General features: G+C 54.5%; 1 protein-coding gene across 6 annotated transcripts in view; it reads left to right on the top strand.

Annotated features, from left to right (window-relative positions):
- Window positions 1–16,254, top strand: part of PTPRU (protein tyrosine phosphatase receptor type U) — a 78,445-nt gene extending 62,191 nt beyond the window's left edge. For 5 of the 6 annotated variants that reach the window (XM_077898809.1, XM_077898808.1, XM_077898812.1 and 2 more), the window contains 12 exons: window positions 2,928–2,964; window positions 3,602–3,699; window positions 3,787–3,903; window positions 4,685–4,839; window positions 7,022–7,157; window positions 7,845–7,994; window positions 9,759–9,932; window positions 10,797–10,937; window positions 12,941–13,066; window positions 13,205–13,362; window positions 14,658–14,793; window positions 15,035–16,254. In XM_077898809.1, coding sequence (XP_077754935.1) covers window positions 2,928–2,964; window positions 3,602–3,699; window positions 3,787–3,903; window positions 4,685–4,839; window positions 7,022–7,157; window positions 7,845–7,994; window positions 9,759–9,932; window positions 10,797–10,937; window positions 12,941–13,066; window positions 13,205–13,362; window positions 14,658–14,793; window positions 15,035–15,097 — 1,491 coding nt within the window. In that variant the 3' untranslated portion in view covers window positions 15,098–16,254. The remainder of the gene's footprint in view (window positions 1–2,927; window positions 2,965–3,601; window positions 3,700–3,786; window positions 3,904–4,684; window positions 4,840–7,021; window positions 7,158–7,844; window positions 7,995–9,758; window positions 9,933–10,796; window positions 10,938–12,940; window positions 13,067–13,204; window positions 13,363–14,657; window positions 14,794–15,034) is intronic. The other variant, XM_077898814.1, reaches the window with a different exon arrangement.
- The last annotated feature ends 40 nt before the right edge of the window (window positions 16,255–16,294 follow it).

Genomic DNA, 16,294 nt, shown 5'->3' with positions numbered 1-16,294 from the left:
TTCATTATCACATTTTCAGACAGTACAGAAATATACACATCTCTGTAGATGTGAAGTGAAAGGTCCCCACAGTTACAGCTGTTGGAGATGACCAATTTTCCCAGATGTGTTCTCTGAAATCCCCCCTTATTTTGAGTGTGCTTTAACAGTTGGTAAAGTTCCCAAATTAGTTAAATTAACTAATTAATTAATAGATTTTATTTATTTATTCATGAGAGACATAGAGAGGCAGAGACACAGGCAGATGGAGAAGCAGGCTCCCTGTGGGGACCCCGGGATCACAACCTGAGCCAAAGGCAGATGTTCAGTCACTAAGCCACCTAGGTGCCCCAGGTTCCCAAATTTGAATGGAAAAATAGGCCCACAAAATGGGTGGATACACTCTGCCCTAGTGTTCCGATTAGGAGGTGACAAATACAGGTGCATTTCTTATATCCTTACAAGGCATAGTCCCACCCACTTGGTTCATTGTCAGACTCTTCAATGCCCACAGAAGGCGTGGCTTTAATCCATCTTCAAATGTCAGTTAACAAGAGTTTCATTGGCTAGGCACCTGGCCCTATGCCAACACATTAGGCTTGTCGTTTCATCTTTCCCATACTCCCAAGAGGTAGGGGCCAGCATTTGGCAGATGAGACAATGGAGCCTTAGGAATATTCAGTGACTTGCTCATGGCCACATGGAGCTGGGTCTCAAGCCCCGTGTGAACCCTCAGTCCTCATGCTAGACTCTGGTTCTCTCCCTGTGAGGAGCATCAGGAGGCCCTGGGGTTCTTGAGTGTGATGCAAGTGGTCAGTCCCCCATTGCTGCCCACGCAGGGGCTCCAGGCAGGTGTGGGTATGTGCCCTGGGAGAAGGTGCCCAGGACATGCCGGTGCCCATCTGTGCTCTCAGATGCTCTCAAGAGGGTATGTTCAAGGTGATGGATCTGCTTACCTTCCTTTAACACCTGATCATTTTATGCTTTCCATCATAGTGTTCTCTAATTGTGCAGGAATGCACATATGCACGAAGAAATTAATGCAGATATGGAGGGTTATCTGTTGAAAACTTGTTCAGCTGTGGACGGTACTTGCTGACTAGCCCTGGTGCTGGCCCTGGGCTGGGCCACCGGAGGGACAGAGATGGATGAATCAGAAGAGACGGTCTCATGTGGGATTCTCAGGCCAGCTGACTTTAGGTGGAGTAGCTGGTTCCCAGCTTGACCAACGCTGGAGGTGGGAGGGCAGCCCCGGCAGTGCCTTTCCCAGGCCTTCCCCCATTTGCCGTGCAGCTCAGCTGAGGACCTGAGGCAGAGGCAGTGGCTGGGGAATTAGGCCAGACCGGGAGCAGCTCCACCAGTGAGGGCCCAGTGGCTCTGGGGACGCTCTTCACGACTGGTATACAGCAGAATCTGCAGTGTGTGTCCCACCCTGCAGCAGGGAGCAGGGGCTCCGAGAGGCTGAGAGTCTGGCTACTTGTGTGTTTTGAGGTCCACCTGGGAGCTGGTGGAAAGGCACAATCCTAGGCCCCACACCCGATCTTCTGCATCTGAATTTCCCTTTTAACAAGATCCCTAGGAGCTGCGGGTGTATGTTAAAGACTGAGGAAGGCCCTTTTAGTGGCCTGGGTCACTTAGTGGCTCTTTGCAGGGAACCCACGTCACCCTGACTCCCCAGGCTCAGATTCCTAACCCCTGGAGCAAACCACCCTCTGCCCTAGGAATTCTTGACATCCGTACTATTTGAATCTTCGGGGAAACTCTTTGAACTTGAAATAGTAGCCAGAATAAGAGGTACCATTGATGAAGTGCTGACTTTGTGCTGGCTGTGGTGCCAGAACACCCTTGACATGGTATGTTCCTTTGTTTACTCCTCACAACAGCCAGAGGAGGTAAATACTATGATCAGTCCCATTTTGTAGATGCGAAAATCGAGGCATAGAGAAATGAAGGAATTTGCTTGAGGGTACATGGCTAGCAAGAGGTTGAGCTGGGACCTGAACCCTGGCAGTCTGATTGCAGGGCTCCCTCCGGGGCCTGAGGTGCAGGGAGCTGGGTTGCAGGTGTGAACTTGCCATGAGCTATGCAACCTTGATTGTTCTCTCCTGTGTCAGTGCAGTAGCATGTTTTACCTCTCCCCTGGGGTTGCCTTGGTGCCCTAGGTGTCACATGTGGGCCGGACAGCAGGGTTGGCTGTGGCCCCGGGGTGGGTGTTGGGGCTGGCTGGTTCCTCTTCACAGCCTGAAGGCTCTGGGGATGGAGGGTGAAACAGATCTTGCCCTCTCTTTTGTGGGAGATCATGCAGGTAAAGTGCTTAGCACAGTATGTGATCATAATAGGGCCTCAAAAATTATTATTATTGATTTTAAAGATGTAAAAACCATTTTATCTGAGGGCTGTGAGTAACCCATGTGCTCATTTGCTTCCAACCTGAAGCCTTCATCTGGGTCCCTGGGTCCCCCAAGCTCTGGGTGACATATAATAGGGAATGGGCACTGCCCATCTGGTTGCCCCGAGTGGCCTAGGATGGCTGATGAGACCCAGCCTGGGTGGGGTCTGGGGACCCTCTGGTAACCTGGGCAGGGTCTCCGTGGACTTTATTTGTATCCAAACAGCCTATAAGCTGATTATAGATAATCTCCCCAGTTTATGGGTGGGGAGACCCTATAGGCTCATAAAGGAGTCATGTCTCTGTGGGGTCACACAACAAAGATGGGTTTCAACCCAAGACACTGGTGTCCCAGCTGCTTTTCTGTCCTTACTGGGGAGCTGGGAGGACAGGCTCCCTGTCCCCTCCACCCCTCAGGTTAGGGGGTTCTAGGGAAGAGGGCGGGCAGCTGGCTGTGGCTGTGTATGTGCTGCATCTGGGAGAGGAGGGCAGAGGAGGTAAGATCTGAGGGAGCGAGGGGCTGCTCCCTGGGGTCTCACTGCACCCTCTTCCGTTCCAGGGCTACCACAGATCAAACCACTTCATAGCCACTCAAGGTACCTGCCCCTCTAACCGTGTGTGCCCGCTTGCTGAATGCCATCTGCTGCCTTTCTGCCTTTCTCCTGACCTGCTTGACTCCCTGTCTGCCTCCCTGCTGTCTCTATGCCTGAGTCCCACTGTCTGGCTGGGTCTTCTGAAATCTGGCCACCAATCTCTGCCCCCTCTTTGTGTTTGCGTCTCCCCAATGTGCTCAGTGCATCTGTAGTTCCCTTGGCCATCTGTCTGTCTCTGAGGTGGTGCATGCAGAGGGGTAGGCAGGCTCACTCAGTCCTGCCAAGTGTAGATCATGCGTCTTGGTCTGGGGGCTGCCTGGGTCCCTCTGGCTATCTTCCCCATCACCTCTACCCAGCCGTTCATTTGTGCATTCATCCGGGAGACTTGTGCCGTACACTGAGGACCTAGCCCTCAAGTTCTACCTGCTGGGTTTCACTTGGGATGACTGGGGTCTCGTGCCAGGCCCTCCCTCATACTGCCCCCCACCCCGGGCCCTCCAGGCATGAGCGGCACGCTAGGTGGGGTGGTGTGTGGGGTGTACATGAAGCCCTCACTGGGGCTCAGGAGCCTCCCGGCCTGGGGTGGTGGTGCTGGGTGGCAGGTGTGCTGGCCCTGGGACTAGCACCCTCTGCGCCCCAGGGCCGAAGCCCGAGATGGTCTACGACTTCTGGCGCATGGTGTGGCAGGAGCACTGTTCCAGCATTGTCATGATCACCAAGCTGGTGGAGGTGGGCAGGGTAAGCAGGGCTTTACCGTGAGGGGGTAAGGCGGGCCAAGGTGGGGCCCAGCAAAGAGCCCACCGAGCCTGCCTGTGGGGACTCCAGGTGAAATGCTCTCGGTACTGGCCGGAGGACTCGGAAATGTATGGGGACATCCAGATCACGCTGGTGAAGACGGAGACTCTAGCTGAGTATGTCGTGCGCACCTTCGCCCTGGAGCGGGTGAGTCTCCTGCCACCTGGTCCCTCCAGGGGTGCCTGAAGAGGCGGGGCAGAGGCCACCTCCCTGCTTCCCAGTGCGGAGCAGGAGGGGTGAGGAGGGCTCCGTTGTCCTCCCCAGCAAGGCAGCTGCTCTGTAACTGCAGGGGGCATGGTGGGAAGACGGGATGGGGACTACCTTTGCTGGGGACTCCAAGAGGACATCGAGATGTTGGAAATAACGGTAGCAGGCAAGGCTGGTCCGCTCTGCTGGGCATGGTGTGGAGCCCGTAGCACATGTTGGTTAAGCCCTGGAAAACTCTGGGATGAGGTGTTTCCATTAGTCCTGTTGTACAAATAAAGTGAGGTGGAGTGCTGCATCCCTCTCGGGGCCGCATGGCCAGTGACTGCCTGAGTCCTCCTGTCTGTGATCCCATTTATCCTCTTTAACAATCCTCAAAGGAGACACTTTCCCCCTGTAGGCTAAGACCAGAGAGTCAAAGTGATCTATCTCTTGGGTTGCACAGCAATGTGGAGGCAGAGGCAGGTGATTGGCAGACAGCTTAGGCGTCCGGCAGGCCCTGGCCCCACTCCTCTATAGTATTTGTCTTGTCTAACGTTGGCCAAGCAACTTCTTCTCTTTGGGCTTTGGTTTTCTTGCTGGTACAGTGAGTCATTAATACCCACTCATAAGTTTATCATTGGGATTAATTGATTGAGATCCTGCGGTGGGATACTCGTCACGGCTGCTTGGCACCCAGCAGGTGTCTAATGGATGCCAGCAGTGACTCTGACTGTCTCCCCAGAGAGGCTACTCTGCCCGGCACGAGGTCCGCCAGTTCCACTTCACAGCATGGCCAGAGCACGGCGTCCCCTACCATGCCACAGGGCTGCTGGCCTTTATCCGGCGTGTGAAGGCCTCTACCCCACCCGATGCTGGGCCTGTTGTCATCCACTGCAGGTGAGGTGCTGGGAATCCCAAGGAGAAGAGGACAAGGCGTGGGATTGGTTTGGGTTCATCCTGCTTAGAGCCAGAGGACAGGAGAGACGGATGCCCAAGGGCCCTTTGGCTCTGAGGCTGGCACCCTCATGTGCTGCCCAAGACCCATGGAGGCCCCGGGTCTAGAGGCTGAGGGAGGCACAGGAGATGGGTGGGTGTGGGGTGGGGTGGGGGAGGGCTTGGCGAGGCACCAGGCAGGTTGAGTTCCATTTGCTTCCATTCAGCGAGTGTGCATTGCACACCTGTGTGCTAGGTTTGGCCTGGGTGCTAGGAAGGACTTTGCCCTCTCTTCTCCAAATGCTGTGGGCTTTCCTCACTGCTTGGCCTTCACACCTGTGCAGCTCCTGACCATCACTCCTTTCTGTTCCAAGTCCTGCCTTGCTTGGCCCCTGTAACCCCAGTTGCTTTTCCTCTGCTCTGCTTTCTCTCTGGCTCCACATCTTTCTCTTGTTTCTGAGGTACCCTGTCCTGTTTCTGCCCCACTCTCCTCCTAGGAAGCCTAACCTCTGACCCTGTGGTTTCACTCATTGCCCTAAGCCCACAGGTCCTTGGTCTCTGTATCTTGTCCTGGCTCCTCTGCTTGGATTCCTCTCAGATTTCCAAATGCCACATAACAGAATCCCTCCCCTCCTCCCCCGCAGATCACTTCTCTTTGGTTTCCTTGGGCTTCTTGCAGATACTGTCTTTAAAATAAGATTTCGGGGCATCTAGGTGGCTCAGTCGGTTAAGCGTCTACCTTCAGCTCAGGTCATGATCTCAGGGTCCTGGGATTGAGCCCCATATCAGGCTCCCTGCTCAGCGGGGAGCCTGCTTCTACCTCTCCTGCCATTCCCCCTGCATGGGCTCACTGGGTCTCTCTCTGTCAAATAAATAAAATCTTAAAAAATAAGATTTCATTGAGGTATAATATACTTAAAGAAAAGTGTACACCTAGTAAGTATATATAATTTTATTGATTTTCATAGATTAAACATACCTGTGAAATAACCAGCACTGCTCAGATCAAGAAATAGAACATTAGCAGCATCCCAAAGCCCCCTTGAGCCCCCTTCCAGTCTGTACCCATCTCGGCGCTCCCAGAGCAATCTCTATCCTGACTTCTAAAGCATGAATTCATTTTGTGTGTTTTGAACTTTGTATAAATGGAATCATACAGTGTGTGCTCTTTGGTGTGTGACTTCTTCCTCTCAACTTTATGTTTATAAGATTCATCCATATTATATCATATTCTACTGGTTGAGTAAACCACAATGTGTTTATCCGGTCTGCTATTGATAGATTTTTGGGTTGTTTCCAGTGTTGAGCTATTATGAATAGTGTTGCTAAGAACGTTCTAGGGCATGTCTGGGGGCCAGTATATGGATGCATTTCTGGGGGAGGGTACATACGTAGGAGTGGAATTGCTGCCCGGCAAACATTCAGCTTTGGTAGATGCTGCCAAACAGTTTCCCAAACTGGTGGTACTAATTTCAGCCCCCAGTGGGGGTGTGTGGGAGACTTGCTACTATGTGTTCTTGTCAATGCTTTGACACCACCATTTTCAAGCTTGAAATTCTGGTGTCGTTTTTGTTCTGTGTCTGCGCCTTGACTCTGCTCAACATGGTGCTGAGCATGAGCATCCCAGAGATGGGTCTGACCTGACCCAGCTCTGGCTGAGCTCCCAGCCGGGTCGCTGAGACAGCCACCTCAAGGATGACCACGATGCAGGAAGAGTGTTTAAGAGCCTGCCCAGATTCCTCTGGGAGCTCAAAAGAATGACATCTGCTGGGAGGGTTGGGGAGGCTCCACTGAGCATGTGAGCAAGTATGAGTGTGTGGGGCTTTGAAGGATTTGTGTGGATTTGAGGATATCCAGGAGGCAAGAACATTCTTGGATTAAGCTCTGAGCATCGCCTTTGTCCTCTGCCCAGCTCAGTGACTACCCTTTTCCTCCCCTGCTTTCCGAGGCCCATCACATTTTGCCACAGCTCCTGCCACAGACTTCTCCCCAGCTCCTCCTTGTCAGTGGGGTGGCATGTCTCTCTGTCCCCCAGCCTATGTCAGGTGTAGACATGGCCAGATACCCCAGGCTCCCTCTTCCCCTCCTCTTGGTCCTGGGCTCCCTTCCCGGGCTCTGATGGGGCACCTGGCTGCTCTCTCCCCAGTGCGGGCACAGGCCGTACAGGCTGCTACATTGTTCTGGATGTGATGCTAGACATGGCCGAGTGTGAGGGCGTTGTGGACATTTACAACTGTGTGAAGACCCTCTGCTCCCGGCGTGTCAACATGATCCAGACGGAGGTAGGGGACACAGCCCTCCCTCCCTACCTGCTCCAGGATTTGGGCCCCTTACGGAGGAACTCAAAGCTGGTGGAGTGTGTCAGAGGGGTGTCCTTAGAGCTGAGATCCAGGAGGTTGGCCTGCCAACCTCTGAGGGTCTTTGCAGAGTCAGCTCCACTGTGTTCAGTTGGGTGAGGTCAAACAGCATTGGGCCAAGGTCATAGGTTCTGCTGGTGAGGTCTACTGCAGTTTGTATCCTCATTAGATGTGTGACTCTGGGGGGCACCTGGGTGGCTCAGTGGCTGAGCATCTGCCTTTGGCTCAGGTCATGATCCCGGAGTCCCGGGATTGGGTCCCACAACATTGGGCTCCCTACAGGAAGCCTGTTTCTCCCTCTGCCTATGTCTCTGCCTCTTTCTATGTCTCTCTCATGAATAAATATATAAAATTAAAAAAAAAAAAGATGTGTGACTCTGGGCTCTCCCCCCACCTTCAGAGCTTCTTACAGGGTATTATAGGGATGAAATATGAGGTAAGAGAACATATCTGTGAAGGTTGTTTCAAGTAGGGTTGGTCCAACCTGTAGTAACAGGTGGTTGGACTCCAGCACCCCTGCCAATAGTTTGGCCTGATTCCTGCTGCCATCACCCCCAAATCTCTAGGTTTTAGCCCCCTCCTAATTCCTTATATTCTCTCCTCCTGTTCCAGGAGCAGTACATCTTCATTCACGATGCAATCCTGGAGGCCTGCCTGTGCGGTGAGACCACCATCCCTGTCAGCGAGTTCAAGGCCACCTACAAGGAGATGATCCGCATTGATCCTCAGAGTAATTCCTCGCAGCTGCGGGAAGAGTTCCAGGTGGGGCAGGAGTGTGTATGTATAGCTGTGTGTGTGTGTGTGTGTGTGTGTTGTGAGTGTGTGTGTGTGTGTGTGTATCGGGAAGTCCTTAGTGTTATAGGAGTCACTGAGAGCCAAGACAGAGAAGAACAGAGTAGGGCTGCTGGGAAGGACTTGGAGATGGTGGAGGAGGTGGTCCCTCCAAGTGGTTGAGAACCCATGCTTTGAATTCAAGGAAGCCCCAGTTCAAGTCCTGGCTCAGTGAAGACCTGTGAGTAGCCTTGAGCACTCACATTACCTCCCCAGGCTTTGGTTTTCTTATCCAGGAAAGAAAGTCAATATTGCCCTCGTAGTGTTTGTATTCATCAGGATCCTTTTGGTCACAAGTGACAGAAATCCAGCTCAATGACTCTTATAACTGAAACTTCCGAGGATGGCTGGGTCCAGGGGCTTAAGTAATGACGCCAAGATACAGTCTCTGTTCATTTTTGGCTCTGCTTTCCTCTGTTTTTGGCCTCTTTCTCAGACTCATACCCTGGGCCCCAGCAGTGCCAGGCTCACGTCATCCCTACTGTTAGGAGACTGGAAAAAGGATTCCCTACAGCCCCAATAGAAGTCCTAGACCAGATTCTCCTGGGCTACCCGTGAGCCAGTCACTGGGGCCAGAGAGTAGGAACATATTGATTAGGGCCAGGCCTGGGTCCGAGGGTGGAGCCACTCTTAGCATGTCACATGACAGAGATGGAGGAAGTCTGGTTCTCCAGAGAAGTTCCAGAATAGTCAGTGGGCAGGCAGGGGGCCCAGATGTCCTCTTTTTTTTTTTTAAGATTTAATCTATTTATTCATGAAAGACACACAGAGAGAGAGGCAGAGACACAAACAGAGGGAGAAGCAGCCTCCATGAAGGGAGCCTGATATGGGGCTCAATCCCGGGACTCCAGGATCACGCCCTGGGCTGAAGGCAGGCGCCAAACCACTGAGCTACCCAGGGATCTCCCAGATGTCCTCTACACTCCAGGTTCCTGCCAGGGTTCAGCGGAATGGCACCTTTAGATATCTGCAAAGACTGGTATCACAGAAAATGCTGCCTGTGATTTGTGGAGCTCTGTTGGGGATCATGAGAGACTGAAGTTCCCTCTTAGGGATCCCCAAGGACAAGCAAAACAAGCTGAGACCCCATGGATCAGGCGGTAGGAAGCATGAGGTGGAGGAGATAACCTAGAGTCCCAGGTTGGCTGTGTGCCAGGTGCCCCAGACTTCATTCTGTTCTGACAGGGCTGACCACCTCCGCCAGGTCCCCAGACTCCACCTTTTGGAAGATGTGGGGCTTCAGGCCATGTCTCCCTGAAAGCCTCCAATGAGCTAGTAATGATCCTCACTGTGCCTTTCACATATGGAGCCTTGCATGTGCCAAGCTCAGTGCTCGGTCCTTGGCAGGATCTCACTCAATCCTCCCAACAGCCCCTCGAGGCAGGCATATTATTATCCCACCTGACAACTGATAAAATAGTGCTGAGACATACAGTCGCATGTCTAAGGTTACACGGGGAGTGAGGAGCCAGACTGGGGTCTCCAGAGCTCTGTTCAGGGCCTACACCATCCAGAGATGGGGAATGGGGTCCCTGCCCTCTCCCCTTTCTCTCTGAACCTCAGTTCTCCATCCATAAAATGGGGTTAACAACCCAGCTCAGTCTCCTTCTTGGGGCTGTGAGGAGGCCCAGCCAACACTGGGCATCCATACCTCCCCCACCCTGCCGACCCCACTTCTCCTTCCACTCCTTGTAGACACTGAACTCGGTCACACCACCCCTGGATGTGGAGGAGTGCAGCATCGCCCTGCTGCCCCGGAACCGAGACAAGAACCGCAGCATGGACGTCCTGCCGCCCGACCGCTGCCTGCCCTTCCTTATCTCCACCGACGGGGACCCCAACAACTACATCAATGCAGCGCTGACTGACGTGAGGGCTTGGGGTGGGCTGGGCTCTGGGACTCCCTCAGGCAGCAGGCAGCAGGATTGGGGAGACTCAGGAGCCAGGGGCAACGCTGACGGTTCGGTCGGGACCAGGTTGGCATGAGGTTGGGACGGGGAGCAGAGTCAGTGCCTGTCACTGGTCTGGGACCCTGGGTTGGGGTCTCAGACCCTTCATCCATGGAATTGGAAGGGACTTAGGGATGTATTTATTCAAAAATATTTATTGAGCTCCTACAGTGTGCTGAGTGCAGGCCATACCCCCAAAACTCTGTTCTCCTGAGCCTGGTATGTGGGTAATGGGTTGGGACAGTCAGTAAACAAAGATACAGTGGCATGTCAGATGCTGGTAATTTCTACAAAAAGCACCCAGACAGAAGAAATATATACTGAGCTTTGGAGTGTGAATATGGCTGTTTTTGGTGAAGTGGTAAGGAGGTCTCTTTTTTGACATCTCTTTGAGGAGGTAACTGTTAAAGAGCCAAAAGGAAGGAGGGGGAGAATTGTGTAAACATTTGGAAATTTGTTCTAGGTGACAGGAATAGCAGGTGCTAAGGCCCTGAGGCAGAGAACAAGCTTGGGCAGCCTCTAACTATCATGCACAAGTCTCCATCGCCACACATTTGGGAACCTTTAATATTTAGTTCCAGGGGCCATGGGCTTGGGTATCAGTGGCCTGGTGGGGCTGTGTACCTTGTCAATTCAGGCCTCAGTGAGCTAGCCAAGCTCTGAAGTGGATCCCTGGAGGCAGCCTGGCCCTGAGGGGAGAGCTGTCCAGCTCAGGGTGGGCAGAGGGGATGACAGCTGTGGCGGGGTGGTGGGCAAGCCCCACTAAGACCTGGTTTCCCTGCAGAGCTACACGCGGAGCGCAGCCTTCATCGTGACCTTACACCCACTGCAGAGCACCACGCCTGACTTCTGGCGGCTAGTCTACGACTACGGGTGCACCTCCATTGTCATGCTCAACCAGCTGCACCAGTCCAACACTGCCTGGGTGAGGACTCCGCTGCCCAGGGCCTGGTGGGCTCAAGGGCATGTCCCAAAAGCCCAGGGTTGGATCCCAGTCGTGCCACCTATTTATTGAGTGACTTTGGATGGTCCCATTCCCTCCCAGAGCCTTGGTTTTCTCATCTGTAGAAGGAAGCTGTCAGATTGGAGGGAAATAGCTGCTTTCTATTGAGCGCCTGCTGTATGCCCAGGACTCTGCTTTGCACTTATGGGCTTTGGGTGAAAAGATTGAGACCTACATATCTGGGAAGTGGCAAGACTATGCCCCTCCCCTAGGTTGCCTTCTTCCAGAGCCCGGGGACTCACTCACTGCCTGCTGTGGGGGTCATTGAGGCTGAGCAAAATTCCAGCCTTCTTACTTTTTGACTGATCTTGGGTAAGTTCATTTGCCTCTTTGAGCCTCAGTTTTTTTCCTGCCCAGCACATAGTAGCTGCTAAGTGCATGGCAGGAATGAAGATAATGAAGTTGCTGTTGAGGTTGCTCCGTGGCCTCTGCTTGAGGGCTGCCCCAGTTTCCTTTTGGGGCTCCCAAAGCTGGCGCTCCCAGGAAGTGCAGATTTTCAGCCTTCCAGTCCCACGTGGCCATATCCCTTAGATCTCTGGGCCTCCCTTCAATTCCCTGTCTTAGGCAGCCAGGAAGAGTTGCTGTAAAATGAGCCTGACAGTCTCTTAGAGGCTGAGAAGACTTGCTAACTGGGCTCTTTATGAGTCAGGCACATGGTATAAATGACAGGACTGCCGGCTAATGGGCTCTTGCCCTGGGCAGGGATCTGTGGGGCATCCCGTGTGGGAAGAACTGGCCCTTGCTAAAGTGGAGGGGAAGGACCTAGAGGGAGGCTCATACAGATGTCATTCAGTGGTCCCCATTTGCTCCTTCATTCAGCTACCTTTCTTCACTGGCCACTCCCTGCCAGGTGCTGCAGTAGGCAGTGGGGAGACAGAAGAAGAAACACACCACCCCTCTCAGATCTCCTGGTCCAAGGGGAAGTAGGGTGCAAAAACCGATAGTGACGGCACAGAGGGAAGGGGCTATCATGGAGCTGGCACTGGGATGCAGAGAGGCCTGGGGATAGTGTATCAGGGAAGGCTTCTGGAGGAGGTAATATTTGAGCTGAGATGTGTAGGGAGGGTAGAGTTAACTAGGTGAAGATAGGGGGGATGAATGATCCATGGAGAGGAAGCAGCATGTGCAAAGGCCCGAACACGAAGAATTGCCAGGACCCTAGGCAAAAAGAAGGTAGTGTCCTCTTTGTGGGCATGGTCAGAGAGGGAAGAGGGTGGAGCATGGAATCATCTGGGGGAGCTTGGGGACTATTTCACAAATGGAGAAACGGAGGGCCCAGAGGAAGGAAGAACCTTGCCTGGACTCCAGGCAGAGCTGAGACTGGAAGCTGAGGCTGTGGACCTACTGGCCTGGAGGATGTGCATCCGTATGTGTGTGGGGTACCTCCTTCATCCCTCTACCGTCTCCAGTCTGGCCCAGAGGGGAGGGTGCATGTGGGACCCTGACTCCATGGTGGGGTCCTAAGGCAGGAGTAGGGGTTCTGAGCTGTGCTACAGCATCGGGGACACCCCACCTCTGTGAGCTGATGTTGGAGAGCAAGGCCGTGAGAAGAAGGCTGGGGGTGGGGGTGATGGGGTGAGTGGGGTGATCCGAGGGTTATCCCTGGAAGAAGGCAGCCTCATGCAGGTGTGTGCATACGTGAATGCATGTTTAGTGTAGCTATGGAGCCGCACAGCCAGGATTGTCAGTGTACCTGTGAAGGTTTGTCTCTGCTGACCTGAGCAGGTCAGTGCAGAATGCGTTGGGGCAGGTGAGCTCTGCATTCTCATGGGGGAGTGGCGGGACTGGACAGGGGACTCTGCAGGTGGTTTAGGAGTGATTGGGTCAGGCTGTGTGGGAGCTCAGGGCCAGTGTGGGGTGGGTAGGAGCAGCAGCTTCCCTGGCCTGGCTCTGCTCAGCTCTCCCCTCTCTATCTATACTCCTAGCCGTGCCTGCAGTACTGGCCAGAGCCTGGCCGGCAGCAGTATGGCCTCATGGAGGTGGAGTTCGTGTCGGGCTCGGTGGATGAAGACTTGGTGGCCCGTGTCTTCCGGGTGCAGAATGTCTCTCGGGTGAGCAATCTGGGCGCCCTGTGCTGAGAACCTAGGTGGTGGCTGGGGTATCAGCCTCATTAGACCCTCTTGAGGTCAGCATGGGGCCCAGTAACCCCGGGACTCACATCCTCCCTTGCTGGCTGCCTGTGCCCTCAGCTGCAGGAGGGGCACCTGCTGGTGAGGCACTTCCAGTTCCTGCGCTGGTCTGCGTACCGGGACACGCCTGACTCCAAGAAAGCCTTCCTGCACCTGCTGGCCGAGGTGGACCGGTGGCAGGCGGAGAGTGGGGATGGGCGGACCATTGTGCACTGCCTGTGAGTGCGGGCCAGTGGCGGGGTGGGAGGGCGGGGGCTGGGGGCAGAGGCCGGGTCTGAGAGAGGGCTGCCAGGTGGGCCCTGAACACCACCCCTTGGGGCCTCTAGATGGCTGTGGCCTGGACGCTGCGCAGCCAAGGAGGGATGGCCCCGTCTTCCCTGGAGGAATCCGGTCAGCTTCCAGGGTGTAGACTCAACCCTGAACAACTGCCCAGCACCCTCTGTGTGCTGTTTGACTTTGCCAATTGAATTAGAGTCCTGTCAGAATTGTTTACTGCATGAGACAGTAGCATACTTGAAGCCAAAAGAATTCCAGTCTTTGTTCATGCATGCATGCATGCAGCCTTGTTCATTCATTCCTTCACTTGCCCCATTCATAAATTCATGTGTTCACTCCTGTCGGGGTGCAGTTGCTCCTTTGACCCCCACTTTCTCATGCTCTCAGCGCTTACCGACCTTTCCAGTGCCAGCCCAGGCATACCGGGTACAGGGATAGGGAGCTGAGTCTGGCGGGGCCTGGCCCTCCAGGGGCCTTTGGTCCTAGTGGGAGAGACCCCTCAAAATGGGGGCTGGGGGCCTAGGCCATCCCCCCTCTCCCAAGGGGAACCCCACACCCTGATGTCACAGGGAACAGAAGAGGGAGAGGAGACGGGATAGGAAGTGTCTCTGTATGTTTGGCTGCCGGTTTGCCTCGGAGTGTGAGTGTGTGCGTGAATTTTCACCACGTGTCTGTGTTGCTGGGGGTGACTGGTGTTTGGGGTATTCATTTTCCATCCTGCTCTCTGGGGTTTGCTTGCTGCTCTGCTGCCCTCCTTCGTCTGTGTCTTTGTCTCAGTGGCATTCTCTCGGAGTGTATCTAGCCTCCTTTCCCTCAGAACCTGCTGTCTTCCTCCTAGAGGCTGGCTCCCTAGCTGCCCCCAGGCTTCCGAGGCCAGTCCTAGTGACTGAGCTCCCAGACCCCACCCTACTGGGTTCCCTTGGCCCCTCCCGTCCCTTCTGGACTCCCTGACCCCACCCTCCTGGGTTCCCTAGGCCCCGCCCCTCCCATTTGGGGCTCCCTGCCCTTCCCTCCTGGGTTCCCGACCCCTCCCCTCACCTCTGTGCTCCCAGATCTCTCTCTCCTAGGTTTCCTAAGCCCCGCCCCTCCTGTCTGGGGTTCCCTGGCTCTGCTCCTCACCTCTGGGCTGCTTGTCCCTGACCCTCCTCCCTCTTGCTTCCCTGGTCACTTTTGATGTTCCAGCCCCAGGCCAACCCCTCCTGAGCCCCACCACAAGCTTTCTGTGTGTCTCATTTAGAAATGGGGGCGGCCGCAGTGGTACCTTCTGCGCCTGTGCCACAGTCCTGGAGATGATCCGCTGCCACAACCTGGTGGACGTTTTCTTTGCTGCCAAAACACTTAGGAACTACAAGCCCAATATGGTGGAAACCCTGGTGAGAGACCATGTCCCCTTCCCAACCACTTCCAGCTTCCCAGGCCAGACCCAGCCAGTCCCTTGGCACCGCTGTCCTCCACCTGGCTCCCCCTTTTTGGGCTTTGGGCTCTGATCTAATGGTGCCAACACAGTTATACCCATTTGACCAGGGCTCCTACTTGCCCTCTGGGCCCCCATTATCCCTTTCCGTGATACCAGAGAGGGACCAGGCTCATGATTCCTTCTCTCCCTCTCCCCAGGATCAGTACCACTTTTGCTATGATGTGGCCCTGGAGTACCTGGAGGGACTGGAGTCAAGATAGCGGGGCCCCTGGCCTGGGGCCCACATTGTGCACTCAGGGCCAGGCTCAGCACTGAGGACGAAGACCTGTGCCCCTAACTCTGCTCCACTACAGCTCCCGCGGGGAAAGCACTAGGGTGGGCACTGCGCCACCTTGGTGCTCCCTTCCACTGTGGGCAGGGCCTCTCACCATGTCGGATGGGCAGGCTGTGGGCCAAGGAGGAGCTTAGCAAGACTGCAGCGTAGCCCACCTCCACAGGGTCCTACAGGCCTGTGCTGTGAGTCTGGCACTGCCTGGTAGAGTGACAGGGGCTCAGAACTGACAACTCGAGAGGACCCAGGCTCAAGCTCCTTGACTCCAGGCTCAAGCCCCAGACTCTGTCCCAGCCCTTGGCAGAGATGAGCGAGACCCTGCAGAGCCTGTGGCTGGCCAAGGTTTCCACCTGGCAGTGTGGCTTCCTCTTGACATGGATAGAGGGTGCACTGGGGCTTGGCATCTGGAATCCCACCTGGCCTGGCCCCTGAGGGTCCTGGGGAGACTGGGCACATCAGACTCGTCCTCCCCAGATGGGACTCTAGCCCCCTCCACCACCCTGCTGCCCCCTCATCAGCCCTGGGGATATTTTGCTCATGATGCCTCCCACTATGACTTCCTTGATGTGTGCTCTGAGCTTCCGTGAACTGGGATCTGCCCATCCCTGCCCTATTCTCTGTGGGGTCCTATCCCTGCCTGACCCAATGTCTTCAGAATGAAGGCACCTCAGCCCTTCTTCCTGTAACTTTCAGGCCTCACTGGTGGGTCCTGCTCAGCCTAGGCCAGTGACAATCTGCAAGGTTGAACAACAGCCCTTGGGGTTGAGGTTCCTGTGGCTCTGGGTCAGGCTGCCCCCTGAGGACGAGGCACTGCTAGATCAGGGGTGCTTCCAACTTCTACAGTTCAGAGGAAGAACATGTATTTTGGGTTGGAGGAGCAATTCCTTTTTGTTAATTTCATTATTTTTTGATGGGTGGGTGGGAAAATCTCTTTAAAATGGGGCAGGCCACACCCCCATTCCGTGCCTCAATTTCCCCATCTGTAAACTGTAGATATGACTACTGACCTACCTCGCAGGGGCTGTGGGGAGGCATAAGCTGATGTTTGTAAAGCGCTTTGTAAATAAACGTGCTCTCTGAATGCCACAGAGCAGCCTTGTGTGTGTCTGACCAGCCTGAGTGGGGC

Source organism: Canis aureus, chromosome 5 (assembly GCF_053574225.1).
Source record: "Canis aureus isolate CA01 chromosome 5, VMU_Caureus_v.1.0, whole genome shotgun sequence".
NCBI classification, from domain to species: Eukaryota; Metazoa; Chordata; class Mammalia; order Carnivora; family Canidae; genus Canis; species Canis aureus.
Note: the sequence above shows the minus strand (reverse complement) of the source record. Positions and strands in the feature narration are given on the sequence as shown.